The sequence below is a fragment of the Brachycentrus maculatus genome, unplaced genomic scaffold (assembly GCF_059751285.1).
Source record: "Brachycentrus maculatus isolate JH-2025_06_01 unplaced genomic scaffold, ASM5975128v1 h1tg000202l, whole genome shotgun sequence".
Taxonomy (NCBI): domain Eukaryota; kingdom Metazoa; phylum Arthropoda; class Insecta; order Trichoptera; family Brachycentridae; genus Brachycentrus; species Brachycentrus maculatus.
Window position 1 is genome coordinate 2109312 of NW_028280953.1, and position 25597 is coordinate 2134908.

At 30.7% G+C, this 25597-nt stretch overlaps 3 protein-coding genes across 6 annotated transcripts in view; 2 read left to right on the forward strand and 1 right to left on the reverse strand.

Annotated features, from left to right (window-relative positions):
• Positions 1 to 20295, forward strand: part of Prip (aquaporin prip) — an 88759-nt gene extending 68464 nt beyond the window's left edge. For both annotated transcript variants that reach the window (XM_088263624.1, XM_088263625.1), the window contains 2 exons: positions 12340 to 12468; positions 17298 to 20295. In XM_088263624.1, coding sequence (XP_088119750.1) covers positions 12340 to 12468; positions 17298 to 17333 — 165 coding nt within the window. In that variant the 3' untranslated portion in view covers positions 17334 to 20295. The remainder of the gene's footprint in view (positions 1 to 12339; positions 12469 to 17297) is intronic.
• Positions 1 to 25597, reverse strand: part of LOC148307286 (beta-1,4-glucuronyltransferase 1-like) — a 197457-nt gene that overhangs the window by 101949 nt on the left and 69911 nt on the right. The window lies entirely within an intron of this gene.
• LOC148307289 (uncharacterized) overlaps positions 23655 to 25597 on the forward strand; it is a 37287-nt gene continuing 35344 nt past the window's right edge. The window contains exon 1 of one of the 2 annotated variants that reach the window (XM_088263713.1): positions 23655 to 23915. In XM_088263713.1, the coding sequence (XP_088119839.1) occupies positions 23763 to 23915 (153 nt within the window). In that variant the 5' untranslated portion in view covers positions 23655 to 23762. The remainder of the gene's footprint in view (positions 23916 to 25597) is intronic. The other variant, XM_088263712.1, reaches the window with a different exon arrangement.

Below are 25597 nucleotides of genomic sequence, written 5' to 3' on the forward strand. Positions count from 1 at the left end.
AATGTTATCGAATTTAAGACAGTCACGAGAATATAAGATCAAGTATTTAGTTCTTTAAGGTGATATGGGCATGTGGAGCGAATGGATATCGAGAGAATGATTAAGAATATATCGTAGTCGTACAGGAGAAAGTGACCAACTAACAAAACGTAAAATGTTCAGAAGGGCCATTTAAGTCACTTTGCTTGCCAAGAAAATAAACATCAATGCAGTTAGTCATTTTTAACAAGTCAATATATTATACTTCCAAGCTTAAAATCCTTTGGGAATTTTTTCCAGGTCAATATTAAGTTAGTAAGTTATTAAATAGTCAATGATCAAGTTTTTGTAAAAAATGCATTTGGTCACTTTCTCTTGTATGACTACGATATATGTGAGGAATGTGAGCGGGAGAACAGAACGAGGATGGCCGAAAAAGACTTGGTGCGATCAAATTAATCGGAGCCTAAAATATGGTGGTGTCAAAAAGTATGACTATATGTATGGATATGAAGGAAGGGAGGAGTGTACGCCAGGATAGAAGAGTGCGGCGTTCCATCCTCTCTGCCTACTCTAATATTCAATAAATATAAATATTCAATAAATTCTACTACGTATATTTAAAATCTTTATTTATCTCTAGATTTAAACATACTAATAATATCAAAGTGTCATAATATTACTAAGCAATATTGGACAATAATGCATTCAAATTGTTTATACGATTCCTTGTTTCTGAATGGATGACTGGACTTCTCTCTGTCACCCATGAAAATAGATTATTTCTAATATCTGTTTTTACGTAATGATGTATTTTAATATGTGACATTTATCTTTCTATTGTTATACAACTCAGCCCACGGACGTGGTATTATAAACATCTGTGTTGTCAGTCATTTAACGAAATATATACACTTAGGTCTCATTTTATGCGGGAGTCGTATAAAAAAATTCGCATAAAAAAGACTTGAAGGACACATACAAAACTGGGGGATAGGTTCCGCAGATAGGAGATTGGTTTACTAGATGCTTTCAAAAGATTTTTTTTTATCAATGAATAAAATTCTTACAACATTTTGAGTGTGTCCAAATACTTGTTCACAATCTGGATTATCTCCAATTACAGGAGTTATTTTCATATTATTTTTTGACATCTCATCAAAGATGAATATGGAAGTCTGTTTCTGGCGTTTCTCATGTGTGTGATTGAAATCCAGGATTTGGACCTCACATCCTAATATAAGAGTTTCTGCTTAGTAAAAAGCTTCTTTACGTCTCACCGATAGATATCTGTAGTGAAGTTCTAGTGATTCAAGAACAAGGTTTCTAAATTGGTTCATATATATATATGAATTGGTTCTATATATATAGAACTTACAAGAATTTGAGTAGTGTGGTTGTCAATAATGGGTAGAATTGGTGAATGTTACACGTGTGTAAAGTGATCACTTAAACCAGCCTATGACGGTCGTCAGCCCCGTAAATGCCCAGACTTCCATATTCTTCTTCATCTTTGATGAGATGTCAAAAAATAATATGAAAATAACTCCTGTAATTGGAGATAATCCAGATTTTGTGAACAAGTATTTGGACACACTCAAAATGTTGTATTTCAATATAATATTACAATACTTGAGTAGCAATGGCCTCTAAAAACAGAGGCTTTAAGGGTTATTCCTTTTGCTTTAACTTAAAGAGGTTGTGTGTAAAACTACTGACGATGGGCCAACTTTGGGTTTTAATCATGTACAAAGCAATGGTAATCATATTTAGGACAATTTGAGGGCAAAGATCGTCTGATTTTTTTGCTTGTACTTTCTTTTAAGTGGTCAAACGTCTTACAAGTGATAACGGAACAAGGAACTATGCCACTCAAATTCTGACACGCTTATGAAATTAATAAGAACTGACGCGATCACTGTTATTTTAGAGTTTAGATCACGTCTAATGAAGTTGCTGTATGGGCGGTAATCACTCCCGTCCAGAGAGATTTATGAAGCTGCTCGCATCCTCGGAGTATCCCCCAGACTTCCTGGTGTCCTGGTAATGCAGACTCATGTCTGACAGCCCAATTGGCCACAATATACTTGATATAATAATACATTGAGGAAATTACACACCTACGGCCGCATACTTAGATCAGAGGATGGAATGCAACCCACTCGGCTTACACTTTCTATGATATTCATTATCCAGTCTAAATCCGAATGGTCCTGGCGAATTGAGCGTATTTTAGGACGAACCTCAAAATAAAATGAATAGTTGAAAATAGGGAAAATACAGTATTGAGAAGTGAAAATATGGTATTTCAACTATTGAAAATAAGATATTATATAATAAGGTATTTTCAACTATTGGAAAAAGGATATTTTAAACAACTGAGATGGAGAAAATAAGGATTTTTTTAACTATTAAAACATGAAAATGAGATATTTTCAAGTAATAGGTGAAAAAAATCAAATAGTTTTTAACTGAGTGGTGAAATTTATGTATTTTTCTCTAGAAAGAGGAAACAATAAGGTATGTTCAACAATTAAGAGGTAAATTTAATGTATTTTCATCTGTTGAGAACTTTTGTAGTTTTCAAAACTAATCGTCTTTATCAAATCATTGTTTATAAATGCTGAATTTACTGACTCAGAACGCACATAAATTTTAACAAACACAAATAATATATATTTTTTAAATTAACGTTTATTTAAATTTTAAATTAACAGTAGAAGGCAGCAAGTCAGGGGGGTCTTAATGATCATGTCCACTGACTGTACAAACCGCTCATTCCTTTCAACAACGTCATATATATAAAAAAAACTTGATTTTTCAGGAGATCGTTTTTAAAGCGTAAGAGTAATAAAATGTATTAAAAATAAATATCAAACCACTTATTGAACTTTTTACTGCGCAACAGAACGTTTTAGGTAAAATCTGAAGATTTTTTCTCCATTTGAAAAATATTTAATGTATTTAAAAAAATAATTAAGCAATACCATTTCTTCAAAATGCAAAAACAACTTCTGCCCTGTAGTGGGTAAATATTAAGTTAAAAGTATGCCGCTTTTGCTGGGATATAGTACATTTTCTAATCATTCCGAAAACATGCACAACTGAAAATTGACGATTTTAGATATATGACGTTGTTGAAAGGAGTGAGCAAAATGTCCACTGAGTTTAATATTGTAGCAATTCATTTAGTGTAATAGTCCAGAAGGAATACATTAACTTATTAGCGTTACTCGCGTGAATTTACAATGCATGTACATACGTACATACGTGGTGTTGGCTGTTATTAATTGAATTACCTATACTCCCGAGACCTAACAGCCAGGCGATCATCGCTCGGATTAAACCCTGACGTCACGATAATATGTAACGATTGTAATAGCAACACCGATCCGTCCAAGATAGAAAATATAACCATTTGTGTCGCCTACTTTCAAAACCCGCCAGATCCATGTAAGTCGATTTTCCAAAAAATGCAAAATTCTCCGGGCAACATTTATGTTTTAAAGATATGTTTTTGAATATTGAAAGCATTAACTTTGTGGATCATATTGATATATTATTTCGAGAAATAAAAATACTTTGTGTTCTGATCCAATGTGAGTGGATCAGAACACAAAGTATTTTTATTTCTCGAAATAATATATTTTAAAGATATGTCTATCTTTAGATGAAATATTATGAAATAGATAATTTTCCCTTTTTTAAGAAAAATTTTCAGTATTAAAAAAAATCACGATACACTAACCGATAATGGCGTCATCTTAATTTTTGACCTATCCCCGTTCTCTGATTGGCCGATATGGGTCAGAAGGCAGGTTCCATGAATATTGCGGAATTTGAAATACAAAACAACGCCCTTTTATAGTATTTTTAGCAAGGTTTTCAAGCATATAATTAATATATATTTTAAACAATAAAACCCACAATTTGCATTCCGATATAGTATTTATTTTAAATCTTATTAAATTGGATCTGGCGGATTTGAAAGTAGGCGACACATTTCTACTAGCTCTCCTCGTCCTCAGGTTCTAGGTCCTTCTGTCATATACAACGTCTCCTAGGTCATGCTTGCGAATCATGTTATCTTTCTGCAGCATCCATGAATTGTTTGGTCTTCCTCTAGATGTCTTTCGAGGAAGATTTATGGCGGTTGCCTGTTTCACAATATGATAGTACCTACCAGACAGTGATGATAACAAAAATAGCGAAAAGTAAAATTATAGGAGTAATTTTTCATATTATTTTTTGACATCTCTTGATTGGGGTGCGGATAAGGGGTTTATATATATATATATATATATATATATATATATATATATATATATATATATATATATATAATATATATATATATATATATATATATATATATTTATATATATATATATATATATATATATATATATATATATATATATATAAATATATATATATATATATACAGTATCTACTCAATGAATTAGGGCCACGCAGAATTTCGCGCAATTTCTCAATTCAAACAGGAATAACTCAGAGAAAACCTTGAATAAAACAACATTGAATTTTATTTACACATGAACACTTTATTACGCTTAAATTATGCATATATTTTCATATAAATATAGTTAGTATTTAGTATTTCCATCTTTGGCAGAAATAACTGCCTCAATTCTTTTTGGCATACTTAAAATGCACTGTTTTATCATGTTTTTTATTTCTTCGTCTTCTGATCAAATTTTTTGAATATTTTTTTTTAGACAGTCTACTGTCGGATTTGGAAATGAGTATACCTTATTTTTTAACATGCTCCATACGTTTTCTATAGGATTAAGGTCCGGAGAATTTCCAGGCCAGGGGAGCAAAGGCAGATTTTTGTTAGACAAAATTTTTATTATTGATTTAGCCCGGTGGCAAGGTGCCCCATCCTGCAAGGTGTATGGACCTTCTGTTGGGTCGAGTGTATGGTAGAAGGGCAATGAAATTCGTTCGAGGACCTGATTATAGGAATTTTGGTTCATTGTTCCTTCCACGAAAAACAACGGCCCAGGTAAATTGTTAATAATACATGACCATATCATTGTTGCAGGGGGGTGTTTGATAACTTTTACCGCACAGGCCTCATTGTAACGTTCCATTGGTGTTTTCCTGACGAATCGACGGCTCTCTGTCACGGCTTCTAACCGGCACTCATCACTAAAGATGACCTGAAAAATAATGAAAATTTAAGTTTAATTCAAATATATAAGTTTATTTACTAAAATGATATGTTGAAAATTCAATTTAAATAAATACCTTTTTCCAATCATCTACCGAGTAATTTCGATGTAGCCTGGCCCATTTTAATCGATCCGCTTTCATTCGTGGTGTCAATTTTGGTACTTTTACAGGGCGCCTGCATTTCAGATTTACTTCGTAAAGACGTCGCCTCAGTGTTGATACCGATATATTTATACCCTCTTCTTCCAATTTTATTTTTAATGTTTTTGCTGATGCACTACGGTTTTCTAAGGCACTTTGAAAGATTTTTCGATCAGTCCTCGGTGTTGTTTTTCTAATCCTACGACAGTTCTTTCGCCGATTGCTGGTGGCGGGTGACTGATTTTTTATTGATTTTGAAATTCTGTCCACTGTTTGACGAGAAACGTTTTCTTTTTTTGAAATTTCTCTATTAGATAGTATTCCTAATTTCAGTAGCACTATAACACTAGACTTTTTTTCCTCAGAAATGTCTTTACTTTTTCCCATTTTGTCCTTTTCAAAAAAAACACTTGTGTTTACAAATTTTTTTTATACTTTACGAACTAAAATTAAAAATTAATTTTTTTTCACAAGACACGATAACTATATAACCTCTCTAAACAAAACAACAACCAGAACTCAAGAAACTTCACTAATAAATGAGATAGGACTATTTTTTGAACTTTCAACTATCTGTCTACCTGGGCTAATTAGGGACCTTTCTCAGAAAAAGGGTTTAAAATTTTGTAAAGGCTTAAATAATCCAGGTATATTTTACATATTATTGAAGGTAATATACATGATATTAGATGTCAATAGAAAACTTAAAGTATTTATGTAAAATAAATATAATAATCCAAAGGATTTCAGAGTATTCATAAAAATAATGGGTGGCCCTAATTCATTGAGTAGATACTGTATATATATATATATATATATATATATATATATATATATATATATATATATATATCACCTTTTCGAAGTCGAAATGCGATCTCTCAGATGAATGTGCGACAAAACGATGTATGTTAGATGTGCGTATTCGCACATCTAACATACATCGTTTTCACTATTGTGAAATAAGGAAGGAATGCAAAGCTGAGATAAGCATTATCGATAAAATTAAGAAAGGTGTGTTGAGATGGTTTGGACATGTAGAACGAATGAGTGAGGAAAGAACGGTAAAACAAATTTATGAGGCTAATGTTAGTGGGAAAAGAAGCAGAGGAAGACCGAGAAAAACATGGCACGATCAGGTATGCCAAATACTTGAAAGTGGTCAGGTTAGGAGTCGTAACAATCGGCGGGTATGTATGAGGAGATGCATGAACGTGGAAGAGGCGAAGAATGTTTGCAAGGACAGAGTGGTGTGGCGCTCTATTCTCTCTGCCTACCCCTGCGGTGAAGCGGCGTGACGGTTAGTGAGTTAGTTAGTTTATCACCTTTTCTTCATGTGTTAACGATCAAGGTAACCCTGCATTTATATTATGCAATGTACCATTGGGGTGCGAAAAAGGGCTTGAAGAAGAAGAAGAGAACTATCTTGTTGATTTGATATTTTTTTTCGTTAACTCATTTTCCAATTCATCTTGATAGATACGTCTTTCGTGGTGATTCATCAAGAGTAGATATTAAATTCTTATCATCGATTCTGAAAACTTTTGTCTTATTTTTTTCCTACGCATTCTAGAATTACAATAAATGGTGATAATGTGATGACTACATAAAGTTTACTCATTTGCACGTGATTATAGTACTACAAATCGATGTGACTGTTTTATCTTTGATGTTTCTACTAACCAGTGGCGTGCCTAGGGTTTACCAGTAAGGCAAGTCCATTATTTTTCACATTCGTGAATACATGATGTACCTATAATTTCTTCACCTCATTTCCCAGTATAGTTAGCACCCAGAAAGTATTATAAATATAAACAATGTATTATCATCGTAAAAATATGCTAACATGTAACTTTTGTAAGTTATAGCCATCACCTTGAAATAAAGAAAATGTTCACTATAATAAAATATTTTCCTCAGATATTAACCATAACCAATAAGTACCATCACCATATAATGGCATGCATAGTGTTTAATAATCATGTAAGCGCGCGATAATTTAAAAATAGTCATGCATTAATTATGAATTTTTATCATTTGGTCTAGATTTAATCATTTTTATTTAGAGTTGTTAGGTAAGCCGGGCTTTTGGGCTTCTAGGGAAGTACCGCCACTGCTAGTAACCATATTGATTCATTTAAAAATTGGATGTGCAAATAACTGTTACCTTTTAAACTAACCACTTGACCATCACGCCTAGGCTGAGAGAATAGAACGCCACACCACTCTGTCTTTGCAAACAATCTTCGCTTCCACCACATTCATGCACTTCCTCATACACATATTTCATCATTGGGTAGTCGCTCGACTGCGAAACTAGCGTTACGGGTTCGATTCCCGCCAAGTGCAAAAAAAAATCGAAATTGATTTGTTTTCAATTGGTCTGGGTGTTTGTGATGTGTTTTTCACATTTAACTTCCCTATCCTTAGTATCCTACCTGCAGACAAGCTTCTAAAAGTAGAGGCTTTGCGGGTTTTTCATTTAAAAAAATACCCGCCGATTATTCCTTGACTCTTGACCTAACCGCTTTCAAGTATTTGACTTACCTGATCGTGCCATGTTTTTCTCGGTCTTCTTCTGCTCCTTTTTACAACTACATTCGCCTCATACATTGCATTTGCCGTTCTTTCCTCACGCATTCGTTCCACATGTCCAAACCATCTCAACACATCTTTATTAATTTTCCCGTTAATTTATTTATTGATTTTGCGTTTAATTTGTAGAACTCCATTTTAATTTATGTATTAATTTTAAATCAAACACAGATTTTTTGAGTCTACAAAAATACATAAAAAAATTATATTGTGACGATTGTTTCGCCTTGTTAGGGCATTATCAAACGAATGTATTTGTTTTATGTGTGTTTGTTTATAAAATACAACTTAGTAGACTCAAAAAATCTATGTTTGATTTTAAATTAATACATAAATTTACGATAATGCTTATCTCAGCCTTGCATTCTTTTTGCTGGGATATTTTGATGTATTCACATTTCGTTACAAGATCTAACGTGTAACAGTCACAGAATACCGTCATAAAGGTACTAATTTTATAATCAAATACGGAAAAAATCTACTTATCCATTCGCTTACACAATATATTAAATAAACAAATTCAGGAAGTAGATAGGCACTATTTAACCGTTACAGTGCTGACAATCTATATATCGATTCTTGTAAAAATTTAAAAAAGTGCGGTCCGTCGATATAACGACGACAATGCCAGTGTATTTTGGCGGTCGAGCTTTCCTTTCGTACTTTTCTACAATTCAGATTCATCAACAATATTAAAAATATTATTTTTTGACATCTCATCAAAGATGAAGAAGAATATGGAAGTCTGGGCATTTACGGGGCTGACGACCGTCATAGGCTGGTTTAAGTGATCACTTTACACACGTGTAACATTCACCAATTCTACCCATTATTGACAACCACACTACTCAAATTCTTGGAAGTTCTATATATATGAACCAATTTAGAAACTTTGTTCTTGAATCACAGAACTTCACTAGAGACATCTATTGGTGAGATGTAAAGAAGTTTTTTATTGAGCAGAAACTTTTATATTAGTATGTGAGATCCGAATCCTGGATTATAATCACACACATGAGAAACGCCAGAAAATACCCTTTACATTTTTATTATTAGGCTTATATTTTGACCAGATAATTTATTTACAACATTTTGAGTGTGTCCAAATACTTGTTCACAAAATCTGGATTATCTCCAATATAATTGGAGATAATCCAGATTTTGTGAACAAGTATTTGGACACAAAATGTTGTATATACATAAGTATATTAAAAATAAATCATTTTTAATATTACATTTAAATTTGAGAAATATAAATTACTCATCGGGAATATTATATGTATATATTTTGAATGGGAATATTATATGAATATTATATGACTTATGTATGTAATATGTTTTGAAAAAAATTAAAAAATAAATAATTAATGTTTTACTTAGTAAATAACACTATTTCTTAAAATGTACTGTGACACGTGTTTTGATACGGATGCGTATAAAATGTTTATATATCAAGATTGGATTGTCCCTTTATATTATATATGTAATATACGAGTATATGACTGGGTACATTTTTATATTATGGAATATTGCAAATTTTGAACCATTTTTTAAATTTGTTTTCGTCGAATGTCCCCAAGACTTAATTCCATATCTTGATATGGGTTCTACTAAAGAACAGTAAGTAATCTCAAAGGTCTGTTTAGGCAGGATAAAGTACAACTTATAAAAAGTACTCCCTAGAGCCCGCAGACGATCACAGAGTTTTATGATATCGCTCACTCCTTTCAAGAACGTCATAAATGAAAAAACTTGATTTTTCAGGAGAACGTTTTGAAAGTTTAAAAATATAATACAATGTATGAAAAATAAATATCTAGCCACTTATTGAACTTTTTATTGTGCAACAGATCTTTTTAGGTAAAACCTGGAGTTTTTTTCTCCATTTGAAAAGTATTTAGTTTTTTTAAAAAAATAATTAAACAACATCTTTTCTTCAAAATGCAAAAACAACACTTTCTGCCCTGTAGTGGGTAAATATTAAGTTAAAAATATGCCTCTTTTCTGGGATATAGTGCATTTTCAGGGCATTCAGAAAACATGCATAACTGAAAATTGACGATTTTTGATCTATGACGTTCTTGAAAGGAGTAAGCGATATGCGAATACCATTTGAACTTATTATCTATCCTCATTCATTCTTAAACAAATATACGTGGCTAATGTAGTAGAAGACCGAGGAAAACTTGGCATCAACAAGTATTTGAAATGGTATAAAAATTATTGGTATGAAAAGTATAAAAAATTTTTTTTTTTTTTCTGTGAAGATTGATTTGTCAGATAGTATTATAAAATATACGTTATAACTTATCTGTTATCAAGTACTGCAATTCTGACGTATGTACGTGTCTGTTTGATTTACGTCTTATAACCAGGTTTATCTGCGTTCTGTGTTTGTAAGATAAGGCCTTGGACGCACATTTTATGACTGCTGCAAAATGAGCACCTATAAAACTGATTTACGATCGACTAACTGATCTTTATTTACTGCAAATCTGACATAAGTAACTCAATCAATATGGCAGATGATGAGCTGATGATGATGTTCATTCAAAATTAATTTAAACAAGCGAAAACTCTATGGAAAAATGTCGGAAAACTGAAATAGAAGAAAGTGCTTAAATTTTTTTAATAAATGTATTAATATACTGTGGATCCTCTCATAACGATTAATTCGCAAAACGAGAAAAAAAAAGTTTAAAGTTTGCCCCCTTAACGAGCGATGTTACGCATAACGAGTAACAGAGGAAGGGCGAGTCCCTTTTTCAAGACATTCTGCCCACTTCAGCTTGGAAAAAACTTTGGCCAGAGAGTGTTTTCAAGTGTAATTTTGAAACAGCAACTGAGGAGTCTGCCTACGTAGTGTAATGGTCAGCTCGCTCGCCTACCGTTCTGGAGGTCCCGTGTTCGATTCCCAGGGGGGGTCAAATAAACATAAGTGATTTTTTCACTGTAATATTTATTCAATATTACCTGGACTGGTACCTGAAGCGGAAGGCTGATCACCTTTCCTTCATGTCTAAACGACCAAGATAACACTGCGTTTACATGAAGCAGTGCCCTATGCACCATTTGGGTGCGGATAAGGGTTTTATTATTATTATTATTAACTGTGGAGTCTACAGTCAACGAAATTGTGTCATAAGCCAATATCATGGGACTCGAAGCGAATAACAACGATGTTGAAGAGCTTTTGAAAGAGTACAGCCAAGAGCTGACGTTGGTCAGGGCTTATAGAGTTGTATCTTGTTTCACAGCAAGAAATTATGGAGGAGAGCTTGTTAATGGAGAAGGAGGAAATAGCAGAGCAACAATCTTCTAGCACAATAAGAGAAATACTGAAAGCATTGGAAACTGTTGCATCGTACATTAGGTAGCATCACCCTAATAAGGAGGTGGCTATTCGTGCTACAAATTCATTCAATGATAATGCTGTGACACATATTCGCCAAATTTTGAAACGTCGGCAAAAACAAATGTCTTTAGACAGTTTTCTAATAAAAAATGATTAATTATTTCCAACATTTTGAGTGTGTCCAAATACTTGTTTTCAAAATCTGGATTATCTCCAATTACAGGAGTTATTGTCATATTATTTTTTGACATCTCATCAAAGATGAAGAAAAATATGGAGGTCTGGGCAATTACGAGGCTGACGACCGTCATAGGCTGGTTTAAGTGATCACTTAAGACACGTGTAACATTCACCAATTCTACCGATTATTGACAACCACACTACAAATTATAAATTATGAATTCATTTTTTATTTACGTTTTCTTTCAAATCTAAGATTTTTATCAAGTTGTTACACTTCTTAACAATTAACAAGTAATTTTATTTGAATATATACATAAAAATTTACAAAAAAAAGTGTTCTTTCGGCATGGAATTTATTATTATTATATGGCATCATTTGCATGGCATTTGACATGGTATTATTTGTCATAACTTCATATTTTATTGACGTTTTCTTTCAAATCTATATTATATTCAGTTCAAGTTTTTACACTCCTCAACAATTTAAAAGTAATTTTATTTGAATTAACGTTAAAAAATATTTTTAATTAATGTTTTACTTAGTAAATACCACTATTTCTTAAAATCTACTGTGACACGTGTTTCGATGCATTCCGCATCATTTTCATTTCATTAAGAAATAGTGGTATTTAATAAGTAAAACATTAAATAAAAATGGATAGATTTTACCACAAAGTGTCTGCCGAATCAATTAATGAAGTTAAAAAATATGTACTAAATATTTAATATTCTTTCGGCCTGGAACGCATTATCGCATTTTACATTGATTTGTATGGGGAAAGATGCTGGAACGGATTATATGCTCGTTATAAGAGATTCCACTGTATGTATAATTATGCGGATACTGAGATATGATTTGTAATAAGGATTTCCAATGTTTATTGCAGGTATACTGGGTGGGACCTATCCTCGGAGGTATCGCCGCAGCCCTCATCTACACGCAAGCCTTCGCGGCTCCCGAGCCTCCAGTGACCACGCACCAGAAGTACTCCACCGTCATGCTGGACGAGAAAGAGGTAAATTCAATTCTAACACCCCTGTAGAACAAGCCTCATCCAATTCTGTAAAATAAGCCTCATTCAATTCTATCGCCCATTCTTATTTAATTCCATCATAGGTATATGATTACATCATTACAATACAACAAGCCGTATCCAATTATGTAATCCCTATAAAACAAGCCTTATTGAATTCCATCACCAAGTCTTAGCCAATTCTATCACTCACAAAGTGTGGGTCCAAAAACTTACTCACAAATATGGTTTTCTCCACTTAGGGGAGTTGTTTTTACTTATTTTTGTATGTATTAGCCTATGGCTGGTCATAAACCCTGTAAATACCAAGACTTCCATATTCTTCTTCATCTATGTTGAGATATCAAAATTATAATTCATTAGTCTTTATCTAATCCCTGTAATGAGACCTTTAAATTATATCAACCCATATACAATTCCATCATCCCTATAGAAAAGGCCCTTTTTCCAGTTTTATCACTCCTTTTGTATAAATCTCATCCATTAACACCACCCATATTTATTTCTATAATAACCCTTATCCAATTAGATGGAATTCCATCACCTGTATAAAATAGGCCTTTTTCAATGTCATCATTGCTATAAAACCTGCCTTATCAAATTCCATCATCCCTATAGAAAAAGCCTGTAATGGAATTTGAAAAATCATATCCATTTCCATCACCCATCTATATTTCTAAAATAACCATTATCCAATTCCATCACCCACATAAAACGAGCCTTTTCCAATGTCATCATTCCTATAAAACATGCTTTATCAAATTCCATGACCCAATATCAGATAATTCAATCATTCCAGTATAAAATATTTTGTAACGAGTTTATAATAAAATTTGTACTGAAAAAATCTCTTTTGCAAGCAACAAACTGATGCTAAAGTATGGACTGTTCAAGGAGATAACGTAAGTAATGCCTGTATGTTAACAATTTATTGTAGCACATTAAAATACAATAAATATGTCACAAAGCAGTCAAAATGGGACTAATGGCAAAAATGTGCATGTTGCTTTGATTTTTCAAAAAAAAACTTATGAATATACGTAATAAGAAAACAAAAAACCGATATTTTTTATTTAACTTTTATATCATCAAAAATAAATATTTTTTATAGTTACAATATATGTAGTTTTAAAAAATTATCAAATTTAATACATTTTTATACATTTCTACTTAAAACGATCTTATAATTTTAGTTGTGCTGAGCCTCTCCAAAAAAGACACAGTGCTTGGAGATGAACTTTCTTCTTATTTTTTTTAAAACAAACTTAAATTAAAAGGTAAATTTTACTTCCAAAAATACAGGTTGAAAACTGGTTTAAAAATTTCAAATTTACTATAAATAAATGAACAGAAGTAAAGTAAACTTTATCTACATTACATATTTAATCATTATTTATCCATTGTAATCGAGCACTATAGTGAACATGGAGACGATTGTAACAAATTGTCTACAGCATCAGCAGTTAAAAATGACAGTGATGATCGAACTAAAAAACCGAATTAATTCATTAATCAATTATTCCAAAGAAGTTACTATATTCGATTAACAGATTCGATCTCTTAAAAATAATCAGCCAATCCTTGCACAAATTTGGTAGCGTATTGCATACAGTGAAACCTTGATATAACGAGCTAACTGGGGAGAAGGGATGTCCATGAAAGCCAAAAGTTCATTATATAAAAAAAGGTTTAAAATAAATAAAATAAAAATGAAAATATGAGCATTGTATTCATAAACAATACAATTGTATATAAATAAACAAAACAATACATTGTATAAATAAACAATACAAAACACAGACAAAATTATATTTATTGTCTTCGGACATTCGTCGTGAAATGACGTTACTGTTTGATATCGACGCGCTTGCTTTCGGTAGTATAATCAATTCTCTAAAATTACGAAATTGCGTATAATGTAGTTTTGACGTGATTATTGTGGCCGTCAAAAATTTAAGCATTTATATTTTTTTTTAAAGAAATAACCTGCAAAGCCTCTATTAGAGGCTTGTCTGGAGGTAGGCTAGTAAGGATATGGAAGGTAAATGTGAAAAATACATTACAAATACCCAGACCAATTAAAAATTAATCTTTCTTGATTTTTTTTGCACTTGGTTCAAGTTCGTTAAATAAAGATCCGTTATATCGAGGTTTTACTGTATTTATAGGTGCTAATATATTCGACAGTTTGATAGCTGGAACGAAATATAAACTGGATAAAAGTATCGAATGCCATCTCAACGGATAATCGAAAAAAAATCAGCAAAATATTTACTATTCACATCTCTAAAATGTGTTTGTAAAATCTTTCAATTCCGAATTCAAATTTGAACACCAGCCGTCCGAATTAAAAATGCCATAATTTAAAAACATAAATAGTCTATGGTAGACGTTCGCAAGGTCGATCAATGAAGTCTATCCCAATTTTCGTATTGAGGTCTGAAAACTTCGAGAGATGTCTCATGGCCAAAGTCTTAGACTATAAAGAAAATCTATTCGGATTAATTTCGTACATTCGTCCGCTAATGTTTTGATAGGCTTGAAATAATCTCATCATATTAATGGACCGTTTATATTTATAACTAATTAGCACAACCCGCGCTATATTTTACTCCGGGAAGAAGAAATTTTCTACGCCTTTCAAAAAACAAATAAAATCTTGTGGAAAGAAATATATTTTGAATCAGTCGGCCATTGCCAACTGAAAAACATATTACAACACTTTGTCGAACAGTGTCAGTCCTGTTTTTTTAAAACGATATCATCAGTTATTTTTTAAAATAAATACTAATTTAACAAACAAAAACAAAAAGAACTATAATTTATATTTGAAGCGCTAACTTTGTGATTTTCCATTTTATAATTAAAATGTAACTTTGATTTAAAATCTCTATAAATATTTTATTATAACTTAATTATAACGTGGTTAGGGAAGCCGTTAGCTTCGAAACCAGTAGACATTATAATTAAGTTATAATAAAATATTTATAGTGATTTTAAAATAAAGTTACATTTTAATTATATAAAAAAAACTATTTTAATTTTTAAATACCATCTTTTTCGCCTATAATAGGATTTATAAAGGTAATTTTGTAACTTTTACTTTTTCGATTACATGATGGGGATTGTATTCGTTACCTTTTCTCAATTTATTTTTCTTTTTAGCTTAAGTTTTTTTATGTCAAATTGTCAAATATATTAGGAGCTTGAAATACAAAATACGCAACCAAATTTGTGAACTTAATATCGTGATTAGTTTCCTAAAACCCAATTAAGTAACGACTTATTTTAAAGAAGTCGTTATTTATTATGGTTTTTAAACTCGATCGGCTATTTTTAATTCTGTTATAAACTAATGGAATTTTTTGATAAACATATTTTTAGACGACAATTAATTATTTTTTTAAACATTCGTCTGATGGATATAATGTAAATATTTAAAATATATATCTGCAACATCAAACTTGTTTGAAAATTTTTAAGAACAAAAAATCCTGAATATCGTTATTTATTGATTTAACTACGCAGAAAATCAATTATTGAAATGATTTTTCATATCCAAAGGCAGAAAATCGTTTTGAAATACCTATTTAATATCGCCATTTCTTAATTTAATTATTTATAATTTATAAAATTAGTTATTTCAGATTTTAAAAATTTAAAGTCAAAATTATTTTAAATATTTATTTTAAATCGTTATTTCTTGATTTAATTATTTATGTATGAAATTAATTATTGATTTTTTTTATTTAAAGGAAAAATTCCCTTTGAATACGTATTTAATAGCGTTATTTCTTGATTGAAAATAATAATAATTAAATAAGTACTTATTCTAATTTGAAAAATGGCACAATCATGGATTTTTCGGCATGTTAATTTTGGCTGAGAACCAACTCACGGGTGACATCTATTGTTCAATTTCGCAATCGATTTAGATTTATAAGAGTATTTTCGTTCGCGACTGAGTACACCGTCTCAAATGTTATATAAAAGACTTTTAATCGCGGCAATTCATCAAGTAGACGACTGTGAGAGTCGTAACTATAGTAGACGCCTTGACACTTCGTGAAAATCAGACAAATTGATATACCCGAAATCTAATAGAAGAAAAAAACATTTCAGAAATGAAGGAGTGTTGCCAATATAATAAATTACGTAATATTATAATTTTATCGGGGAAAAATAAATACTTCACATATTTTTAAACGCTGGAAAATATTTAAAAGTATTCTATTTCACACGTAAATACAAAGTAAAGAAAATATCGATTTGTTTGTTTCCTTTTCGAGCAATTTCTTCTCCATTTCATTTCCCATATATTAAAAACAATAATAATTATAATCATTATAACAAGAATTTTTTCCATTCGCTCGAGGTACCCTAAACGCCATTAGTTATCAGATAGAAGTAAATTTTGTTTAAAATAAAAATAAAAATAAATACACGCATGATCTACAAAAATCGTTATTGGCTGGTTTAAGTGATTTGCAATATATATATGCAGATGCGTTTCTTTTAAATTTAGTGAACAATACTTTTAAAAGCATTGAAAATTGTGTTTTGTAAACTTCTGTCATGGATATCATCTAGGCCATGCCGTCGAATCATGTTATCTTTCTGCAGCATCTATGAATTCTTTGGTCTTCCTCTAGATGTCTTTCGAGGAAGATTCATGGCGATTGCCTGGTTCACAATATGATCATGTTCTCTGCGTCCTATGTGCCTATACCATCTCAATTAGAGAAAAAGGATATCTAATTTTTATTTGGTTATAATACGAGTATGTATTAATTTCTTTGTTTTTTTTTCAGATGAAGAGGTTGGACAAGCGCGACGAGATGGCCTAAACTTCATTCCGTGAAAACTCAACATTAACATCCAAAGTCATAACATTACAAAAAACAAATTATTTTTAATTCGCCTAGAGTTTTAAAGCCTCACTCAATGAAAGGCAATTTTAAAAATTAAACTTGTATGTTGTACGGTGCCTTCAACGGGCAACGCAAAATAGTATTTTCTAGTAATACTTTAATGGAATTTGATGCATTTCAATCAAATTTTTCCTTATATTTTTTATGAGTCAAAAATTTTATACACAAATAAAAATATATGAAAATACTAAGTTGCGTAGCCTCTTTAAAAGTAAATATATATTTAAAACACCTTCATTATAATTAAATTATAATAAATATATAATATAAGAGCTTACTAGTTTAAAATCTCAAATCATAAAACGAAATTTAAAACAATTGATTTTTAATGCCGGGATTTAATGTAGGTTACACGAGTTTCCTGGGATGAAAAACAAACTATCTAAATTTATCCCGGGATTAAAAAGAATTATTTAAATTTATCCCGGGTAAAACAAATGATTTAAATTTATACCGGGAAAACAATTGATTTTTCTTTTTTACGAGTAATATTTGTGTTCTTATAATATCCTAAATAAATTCAGTTTCATATTTTTTGTAGACCTAGCGGTCCGTTATCATTAAATTAGGGTTTGATAAAAAGTTTTATACTAAGAAAAAAAATATGTTGGCAATTACATTTTTTTAATAAATTCATTCATCTCTGCCTCCAATAATTATAATTAAATAATATTGTACAAAATAGTAACTTTTGTTTTATTATTTTACAGAATTTCATTTCTAAAATTATGTAAAATCACGTAACAAATTGTGTTTAAAAATGCTATATTAATAAATAAATTTACAAAAATAGATTTCGTTTTGTGATTTGGGGGATTAAGTATATATAATTAAGAAAATATCAATATTTTTTACTCTATGTTTTATAAACTTTAATAAAGTACGTAATATAATTTAAATGAAACTTGTATTTTTGTGAAACTTGCAAATATATTTTGTTTATCACATACATATTTGAATTCGTTAGAATATTAATTTATTACTTGTGCTTTCAATGTTGTGCAAAAATGCTTCGTTTTACTTTTTTTAAAGCTCAAATATGTATCTGTCTAAATTTCGTAGATATGAATGTATTTTAATTTAGATTTTTATTTCGAATTATGCTCATTTAATTAAAACAGTGGCACAATAGGGGTTTTTCTGGACGCGACGAAAAAATTGATATTTCAAAGTACCTAATTTACTAGGTATACCATTTATTATAGCATACTATAATAAATGGTATCCCTGGTTTTTAAGACTTAATTAGGAGAAAACAACAAGTACCTACCTACTTTGATAATATCTTTTAAATTTAGAAAATTTATATTCGATATTGTAAGTAGGTACATTTCCTATGGAAATATTTTCATGTTTTTACTCTGAATATTCGAACATTCGAGAGTTTTTAAATGGCATAACGAAGAAAAGTAAAATGACGGTTTAATATCATGGATAATTTCAGTAAAAAATCATTTCAATAAACTCTTAATTAGAATTACTTAAAACCTATTGTGTCAATCGAATTTTTAATATTAGATTATTTTTTACAAAATGTAATATGTACCATGTTTTTTTTATCACATTTACTTATATTTTCATGTACAAGAATGTTCAGAGATTTATTTATTTACACACATTATAAAATAATAACTAAACGTACAGCAGAATTTTTATTTAGCGAGTCTGGATTACTCGGGAACCGACTTGATCGGATGTTTCCAAATAATCAATAAAGTTAGAAGTCATCAAATTACGGCGATCTTTTGTATTATTAAAAATCGATTTAAAATAGACTCCTCTTCTTAAACTCAAATGGTGAATAGGGCACTACGTAAATCACATGTATGAAGGCTAGGTGATCGGTTATGCGCTCTCTGAAACGGAGTGCAATATATTAAAAGGGATAAGGGTGACATACACATGTGAAGAAACTAAGGTTGAACGAAATTTTTTATACGTGTTTTAAACACGGATATAAATAGTAATAATTTATTTTTCTCCCTGGATAAATTCAAGTTATTTGTTTTATCCCGGGATAAATCGAAATTATTGTTTTTTTTTAACTTTACTTTAACATAAAAATAAAAGTTTATTTTTATCCACTTTTATTTTTAATACTTTTCTCCAACCGGTTTCGACAACAACATTGTCATCTACAGGAATTGGCATGTGCTAATTCCGGGATAAAAAGAATTAGTTTGATTTATCCCGAGATTAGTTTAATTAATTTGTTTTATCCCGGGATAAAAAAAATATCCCGGAAAGAATCAAAATACTTAGTGTTTATCCCGGGATAAATCGTATGATTTGTTTTAATTTCTGAAAATTGAGAAGGAACACGGGAAAGGAAGAATAGCAGCAAAAGATCGGGTACCCGGGGTTGCATATCTGGACCTACCCGTACTAGCTTGTGTCATTGTTAATATATTTTATTATGATTATTTTATCATAAAGTATACATGTTATATCTTTAGTACAAATTGGCTAACGCCGTTATTAAAGGAAAAAACATATACGAACGATTCCATCTATGACAAATCTTGATTAAAAAACGCACGTGTATAAAAATAGATTAAAATGTTTGTAAGTCAGACATTTTGAGCTAGATGAAGGGTACTTACGTTATTATTTGGATTATCCGGTTAATCCGACTACCCGTGTTTTTCCGCCCATCTCTATAAATATATAGTGTGCTGTAAAGTTGTCTGTAAGCTGTTTCATGTATGCTTTAAAGTTGAATGTTTTTTACTAATAATATTAGCAACTGTGGATGTTAGATTGCATGCCATTTTTATACTTAAACTAATTGTTAGAAATTAAGTCTTTTAATACTGTCCCCACCAACAAATACATTTTCGTAAGTTTAAAAATGTTTCAAATAAATATTTTAAACACACTTTATTGTTTTAATTTGTTTTACATAACCTTACCTAACCTAATTAATACGTTACCTAACCTAACCAGACTATATCCTTGCTAGGGTGTACAACACAGGATGAAAGAAACCGTCAGTCGATGACTCTTTGCGCAACTTAATTATAATCAATATTTTGTGACCAAATCTTTGCTCACAAATGCTGTATAACTGACTTAGAACAAATAAGTAAGTATATACTTACTTAAATGTATATTTTTTGAGAGAATGGATTTCCAACTTTTCAAAATTCGACTATATATGTCGTCTTAGAAGGTTTCACAGATTTCATACTCACACATACATATTGCTCACTCCTTTCAAGAACGTCATAAATCAAAAATCGTCAATTTTCAGTTGTGCATGTTTTCGGAATGGCCAGAAAATGTACTTTATATATTCCAGCAAAAGGGGCATATTTTTAACTTAATATTTACCGGCTACAGGGCAGAATGTGTTGTTTTTGCATTTTGAAGAAAAGGTACCTAAAGGTAAAAAGTTCAATAAGTGGCGTGATATTTATTTTTGATATACTTATTTCATAATATTTTTAACTTAAAAACGTTCTCCTGAAAAATCAAGTTTTTTTTATTTATGACGTTGTTGAAAGGAGTAAGCGATATGTATAGAATATATTTAATATTTTTCATATGTTTTTCATTATATGTTAATAATAATCAACTTTGGAACATCTCCAAAATTTCAAAAGGAAAACATTACTCTCTCATTCAGCCTAGTATCCCATTCCGTCTTTGTACCGCGTTCCCGCATCAGGTTCACGTACAAATATCCAACTCATCCTAGCGAGCAGGAACCCAATTAAAGACAATCTTTTAGCTATTTTTTTTATTTAACAGAATCAATTAATATGTACTTTAATAATAAGTTTATCATAATTTATAATTAAGTAATATTATTTAATTAACCTGACATCGGCAAAAACAATATATTCTATATTCAACACCATTTTTTTTTTAAAAATTAACAAGTACACTTCATTTGTGAGGTTTGGAATAGTCTTTATAAATAAAAATATTCTTTGGTTCAAAATTTTAAATCACCTTTTTTATTGTTATATACCTGCGGTAGGTAGAAGTATTCTTTTGTGGAAGACGGTTATTTTTACTCCAATGGCAGTGCCATCTGTTGAACGTAACAGCAATACAAGCGATACTAAACATTGCTCATGGCGGACAGCGCGTTTCTTGACGGCTGCTAATATATCGTTTACCCACAATCATTGTAAAATTCAACACAATACAAATTGAAATGGTGTTTTTTTTCATTTTACTAAACAGAGCCACAGTAACGCTAGGCTGTGTACAGCTAGTATAAAATAAAATATATAAAAATAATTTTAACAAAAAAATGTGAAAAAGCTCTCCAGGTTTATAAACTACAAAATATAAACCAGAATTAAAGATGGCTGTTGATCCAACATTTATTTACATTTCCCTCAGTTATTTATTAGCATGTTGATAGCATTTTTTCTTCTTTTTCTTCTTTAATCCTAATTAGCACTTAAAAGGTGCAAAGAGCACCGCATATGATCGACAAATTAAAGTAAGGTGATCAGTTCCATGTTCCAAATTCTTAGATTGAAGATTCAAATATATTTGGTCTTTCTGCTAGAGAAGGAAGGAAACGAAAAAGAAAAACTGAATAGGCAAGAATAGGAACAATACTAGACTACTCGAATTCGTTATTTATACATTTCTTGTGTACGTATTAGGAAAATATTTTCAAAACATGTTGCTAATATTGTTACATATTAATAATTTTAACAATTGTGTAATATATTATTGTGATTTGTGGGAAATTGTGAAAGAAAAAACAAATTTATTGTATATTTTTAGTGCGGGTTTTTATCAAAAGGTATCGCTGGATGACTCAAAAATATATACAATTATTGTTTGAAATTGGCTCCAGAGGGCAAAACTATTTAGGTACCATACAAATAAATTAATTACATGGATATGTAAACATTCAACATTTTTATAAAATATAAAAACATAAGAAAGAAATACATAAATAAATAAATAAAATTAAGGTACTTCAAAACAAAAGTACCGTCTCATTAATAATAATCGTAAAATGATTTCCCAATTATCCGTAAGTATTAGTTCGAAATTTTGCCAAAACGACATTTTCGTTTAAAATCTATCATGTTTTATTGAGACGAATTATTATTCGTCGTCCTATTATTCCAAAGCAGTAATGCAAATAATAAGCGTTATTTATAAATAGTTTTCGTGTGCATTTCGTGTTTATTTAATAAATCAATTTTTATTGCAGACACTAGCGCCATTTGTCATTTCCGTTAGAGCGCCCTCTGAAACACAATTTTCTCCCGAAACACGTAGAAAGATACCGAAACAATAAATTATTCTTAGTTACAGAAAAAATAAACTAATTTTTTTACGAATTTTGAAATAGAACTTATTAGTTTTAGTGCTAGATTAGTGGTGAATTGAATAATAATATAAGTTGGGATGCAGTAGTTTTTTAGTACGTGCCGCCGCCACTGTTGACAGTGGCGCTATTATAAGCTAAGCCAAGCTGTCCACCATTTTATTTTCGTTTTCCCTCGTTCGTATCGACAGAGGATCCGGATCTTTCTTGAGATCCGATTAATTTCTTTTTATCGTTTTAAGATCGGATACTCAATCCAATATTTATTTTTCGTGTAAATTACAATAATAGTAATAATAATAATAAATTTCACGTAAATGACGGTTGCAATCCTCAAATGAAAAAAATATATTTATGCAGTACAAATGAAGACACAAATAATTAAAACGAATCTTTCTTTTAAATTGATTTGTATTCAATTTATTGTAGCTGTACTTTTTATACAATTTATTGTATTTGTATTTTATTTCTTAATTTTTGATTTTTTGCATTACACAATAAAATTTAATAACAAGTACAAAAAATACTCTATTATAGACATGGCCTATGTGTGTGTATACATTTTATTTTAGGTTATAATAAAAGGTACATATTTTTTTAGTGAAATATGTTTTAAAATCCATGATACACCTTTAATTTATTCCAAAAGTAATCTAAATGTTTACTTTTGGAAACGACTTAAAGAACGGCACAGTTAAGAATGAGCCTCTAGTTTTCTTGTTCGATGAGTTCAAAAAATAGATAAATAAATAAGAACATTAATGTATCAACTATTACTCCAACCGCTTTAAATATAAATATATCTAAAGCGGTTGGAAGCTAAGTAAAGTATTTATTATGGTTACTTTATTGTTGTGAAATGAACGGTATCAAAACAGATGTGCGACCCGGATCGTTCTATCCCATAGCGAGCCGGCGCGATGAGCCTCGTTCGCAAACGACTCACCTTTCGTTTGCTCGACTTCGGTATTTCGCGCTGTCAGTTTGTTGTAAAAATCCTAATTATTTATGGGAGTGAGTGAAAATATCCGCTAAAAATGGAAAAACGCAAGGAAACGCTGCGTACAAAGCGCATTTGTCGTTTTTGTCTAAAAGACGACGAGCCTTTGACTAGCATTTACGATCGGTCGATTCGAGGAAAGAATCCCGTGCCTCTAGCTCTACAAATAATGGCGTGCGTCGCTATCGAGGTAATTGGCATTTCAAAATGCCGTTTATTTAATCTCTCTGCTATTTTAATTGATTTCGAAACATTCGAAGAGCTGTCCGGTTTATTTACATCGATATGACATTTGTAACGGTTCGCATCTAGAATTGGTTTTCATTTTGGTTTGAGACGAAATTATCAAATCTTTGTTCCGCCCTTCTGAAACGGAATTTTTATGAATTGCAAAATATTTAAAAGATGTCGCTATGAATAAGAATGATGCCCTCTTGATACGACGATTATTTTTTCGAGACGGTAAAGCAATTTTTATAAACAGATAATCCTGATCTAGTAAATTAATACTCGTTCAAACGTATTATTACGCCATATTTATGAATCCACGATTTTTAACATATGATTTCTAAAGATATAGTTAACTTTATACGACATTTCAAAAATAATTAAAATCTCTAAAATTTAAAAATATTTACGTATTCTTAAAAACTAATTGTTTTTTTTTATTTACTTAATTTTTTTTGTTCCTGATTTTTTTTCCATCCACAATTAAATAAATGGAGTTAATTTTTTTTCTTGTTTATTATTCAGTAATAAATATGTACGGATATATTTATTATTTTTTATTAAACCGTGTAATAATCAATACTCCTACCAATATTTTAGCTGAAATAGCAAAAAAAACTGACTTGAAATTAAAATTTATAAAAAAAATATAATAATTAACTAATTAATTAGCCATAATAACAGGAGTAGGCAGAGAGAATAGAACGCTACACCACTCCTTTTTTGCAAATATTCTTCATCTTATATTTTTAAATGCAAATGGCAACAGATATATGCTATCCAAATTTCAACAAACCTTTTGGAACATTTTGAGTGTGTCCAAATACTTGTTCACTCAAAATGTTGTAAATAAATTATCTGGTCAAATTATAAGCTTAATAATAAAAATGAAAATGGTATTTTCTGGCGTTTCTCATGTGTGTGATTATAATCCGGGATTCGGATCTCACATACTAATATAAGAGTTTCTGCTTAATAAAAAGCTTCTTTACATCTCACCAATAGATGTCTCTAGTGAAGTTTTAGTGATTCATGAACAAGGTTTCTAAATTGGTTCATATATATAGAACTTCCAAGAATTTGAGTAGTGTGGTTGTCAATAATGGGTAGAATTGGTGAATGTTACACGTGTGTAAAGTGATCACTCAAACCAGCCTATGACGGTCGTAAGCCCCGTAAATGTCCAGACTTCCATATTCTTCTTCATCTTTGATGAGATGTCAAAAAATAAACCTTTTGGAATTGAACCCGCTACAACAGTTCCCCAGTCTTCAATTCAAGAATTAAACCAAGGGTAGAGAACTAAAAGAAATGAAAAATAGTGATGGTACCGTAAATCAAGCTAGGACACAAAATGCCGAACCCTCTTCTACTGGAACGGAAGGGTCTGCTGACGACAGTCAACAGTCCGCCTTCTCCTGAGGAGTGCAACATGGTTTCCTCCCAGCAATGAGCAAATGCTGACAAGTTCCTGATTGGCCCACACTAGATTATCCCTCCTGTTCCCAACACAGATTCAAATAATAAATATTTTTTGATAGAAGAAATAAAAATCCACTTAATGATCTATAAACCGTTTACATAATTAGCAAGGATAAATACAATTCGCATCTAAAAAAAAAGTCGTGAGCTTCAGGATACAGG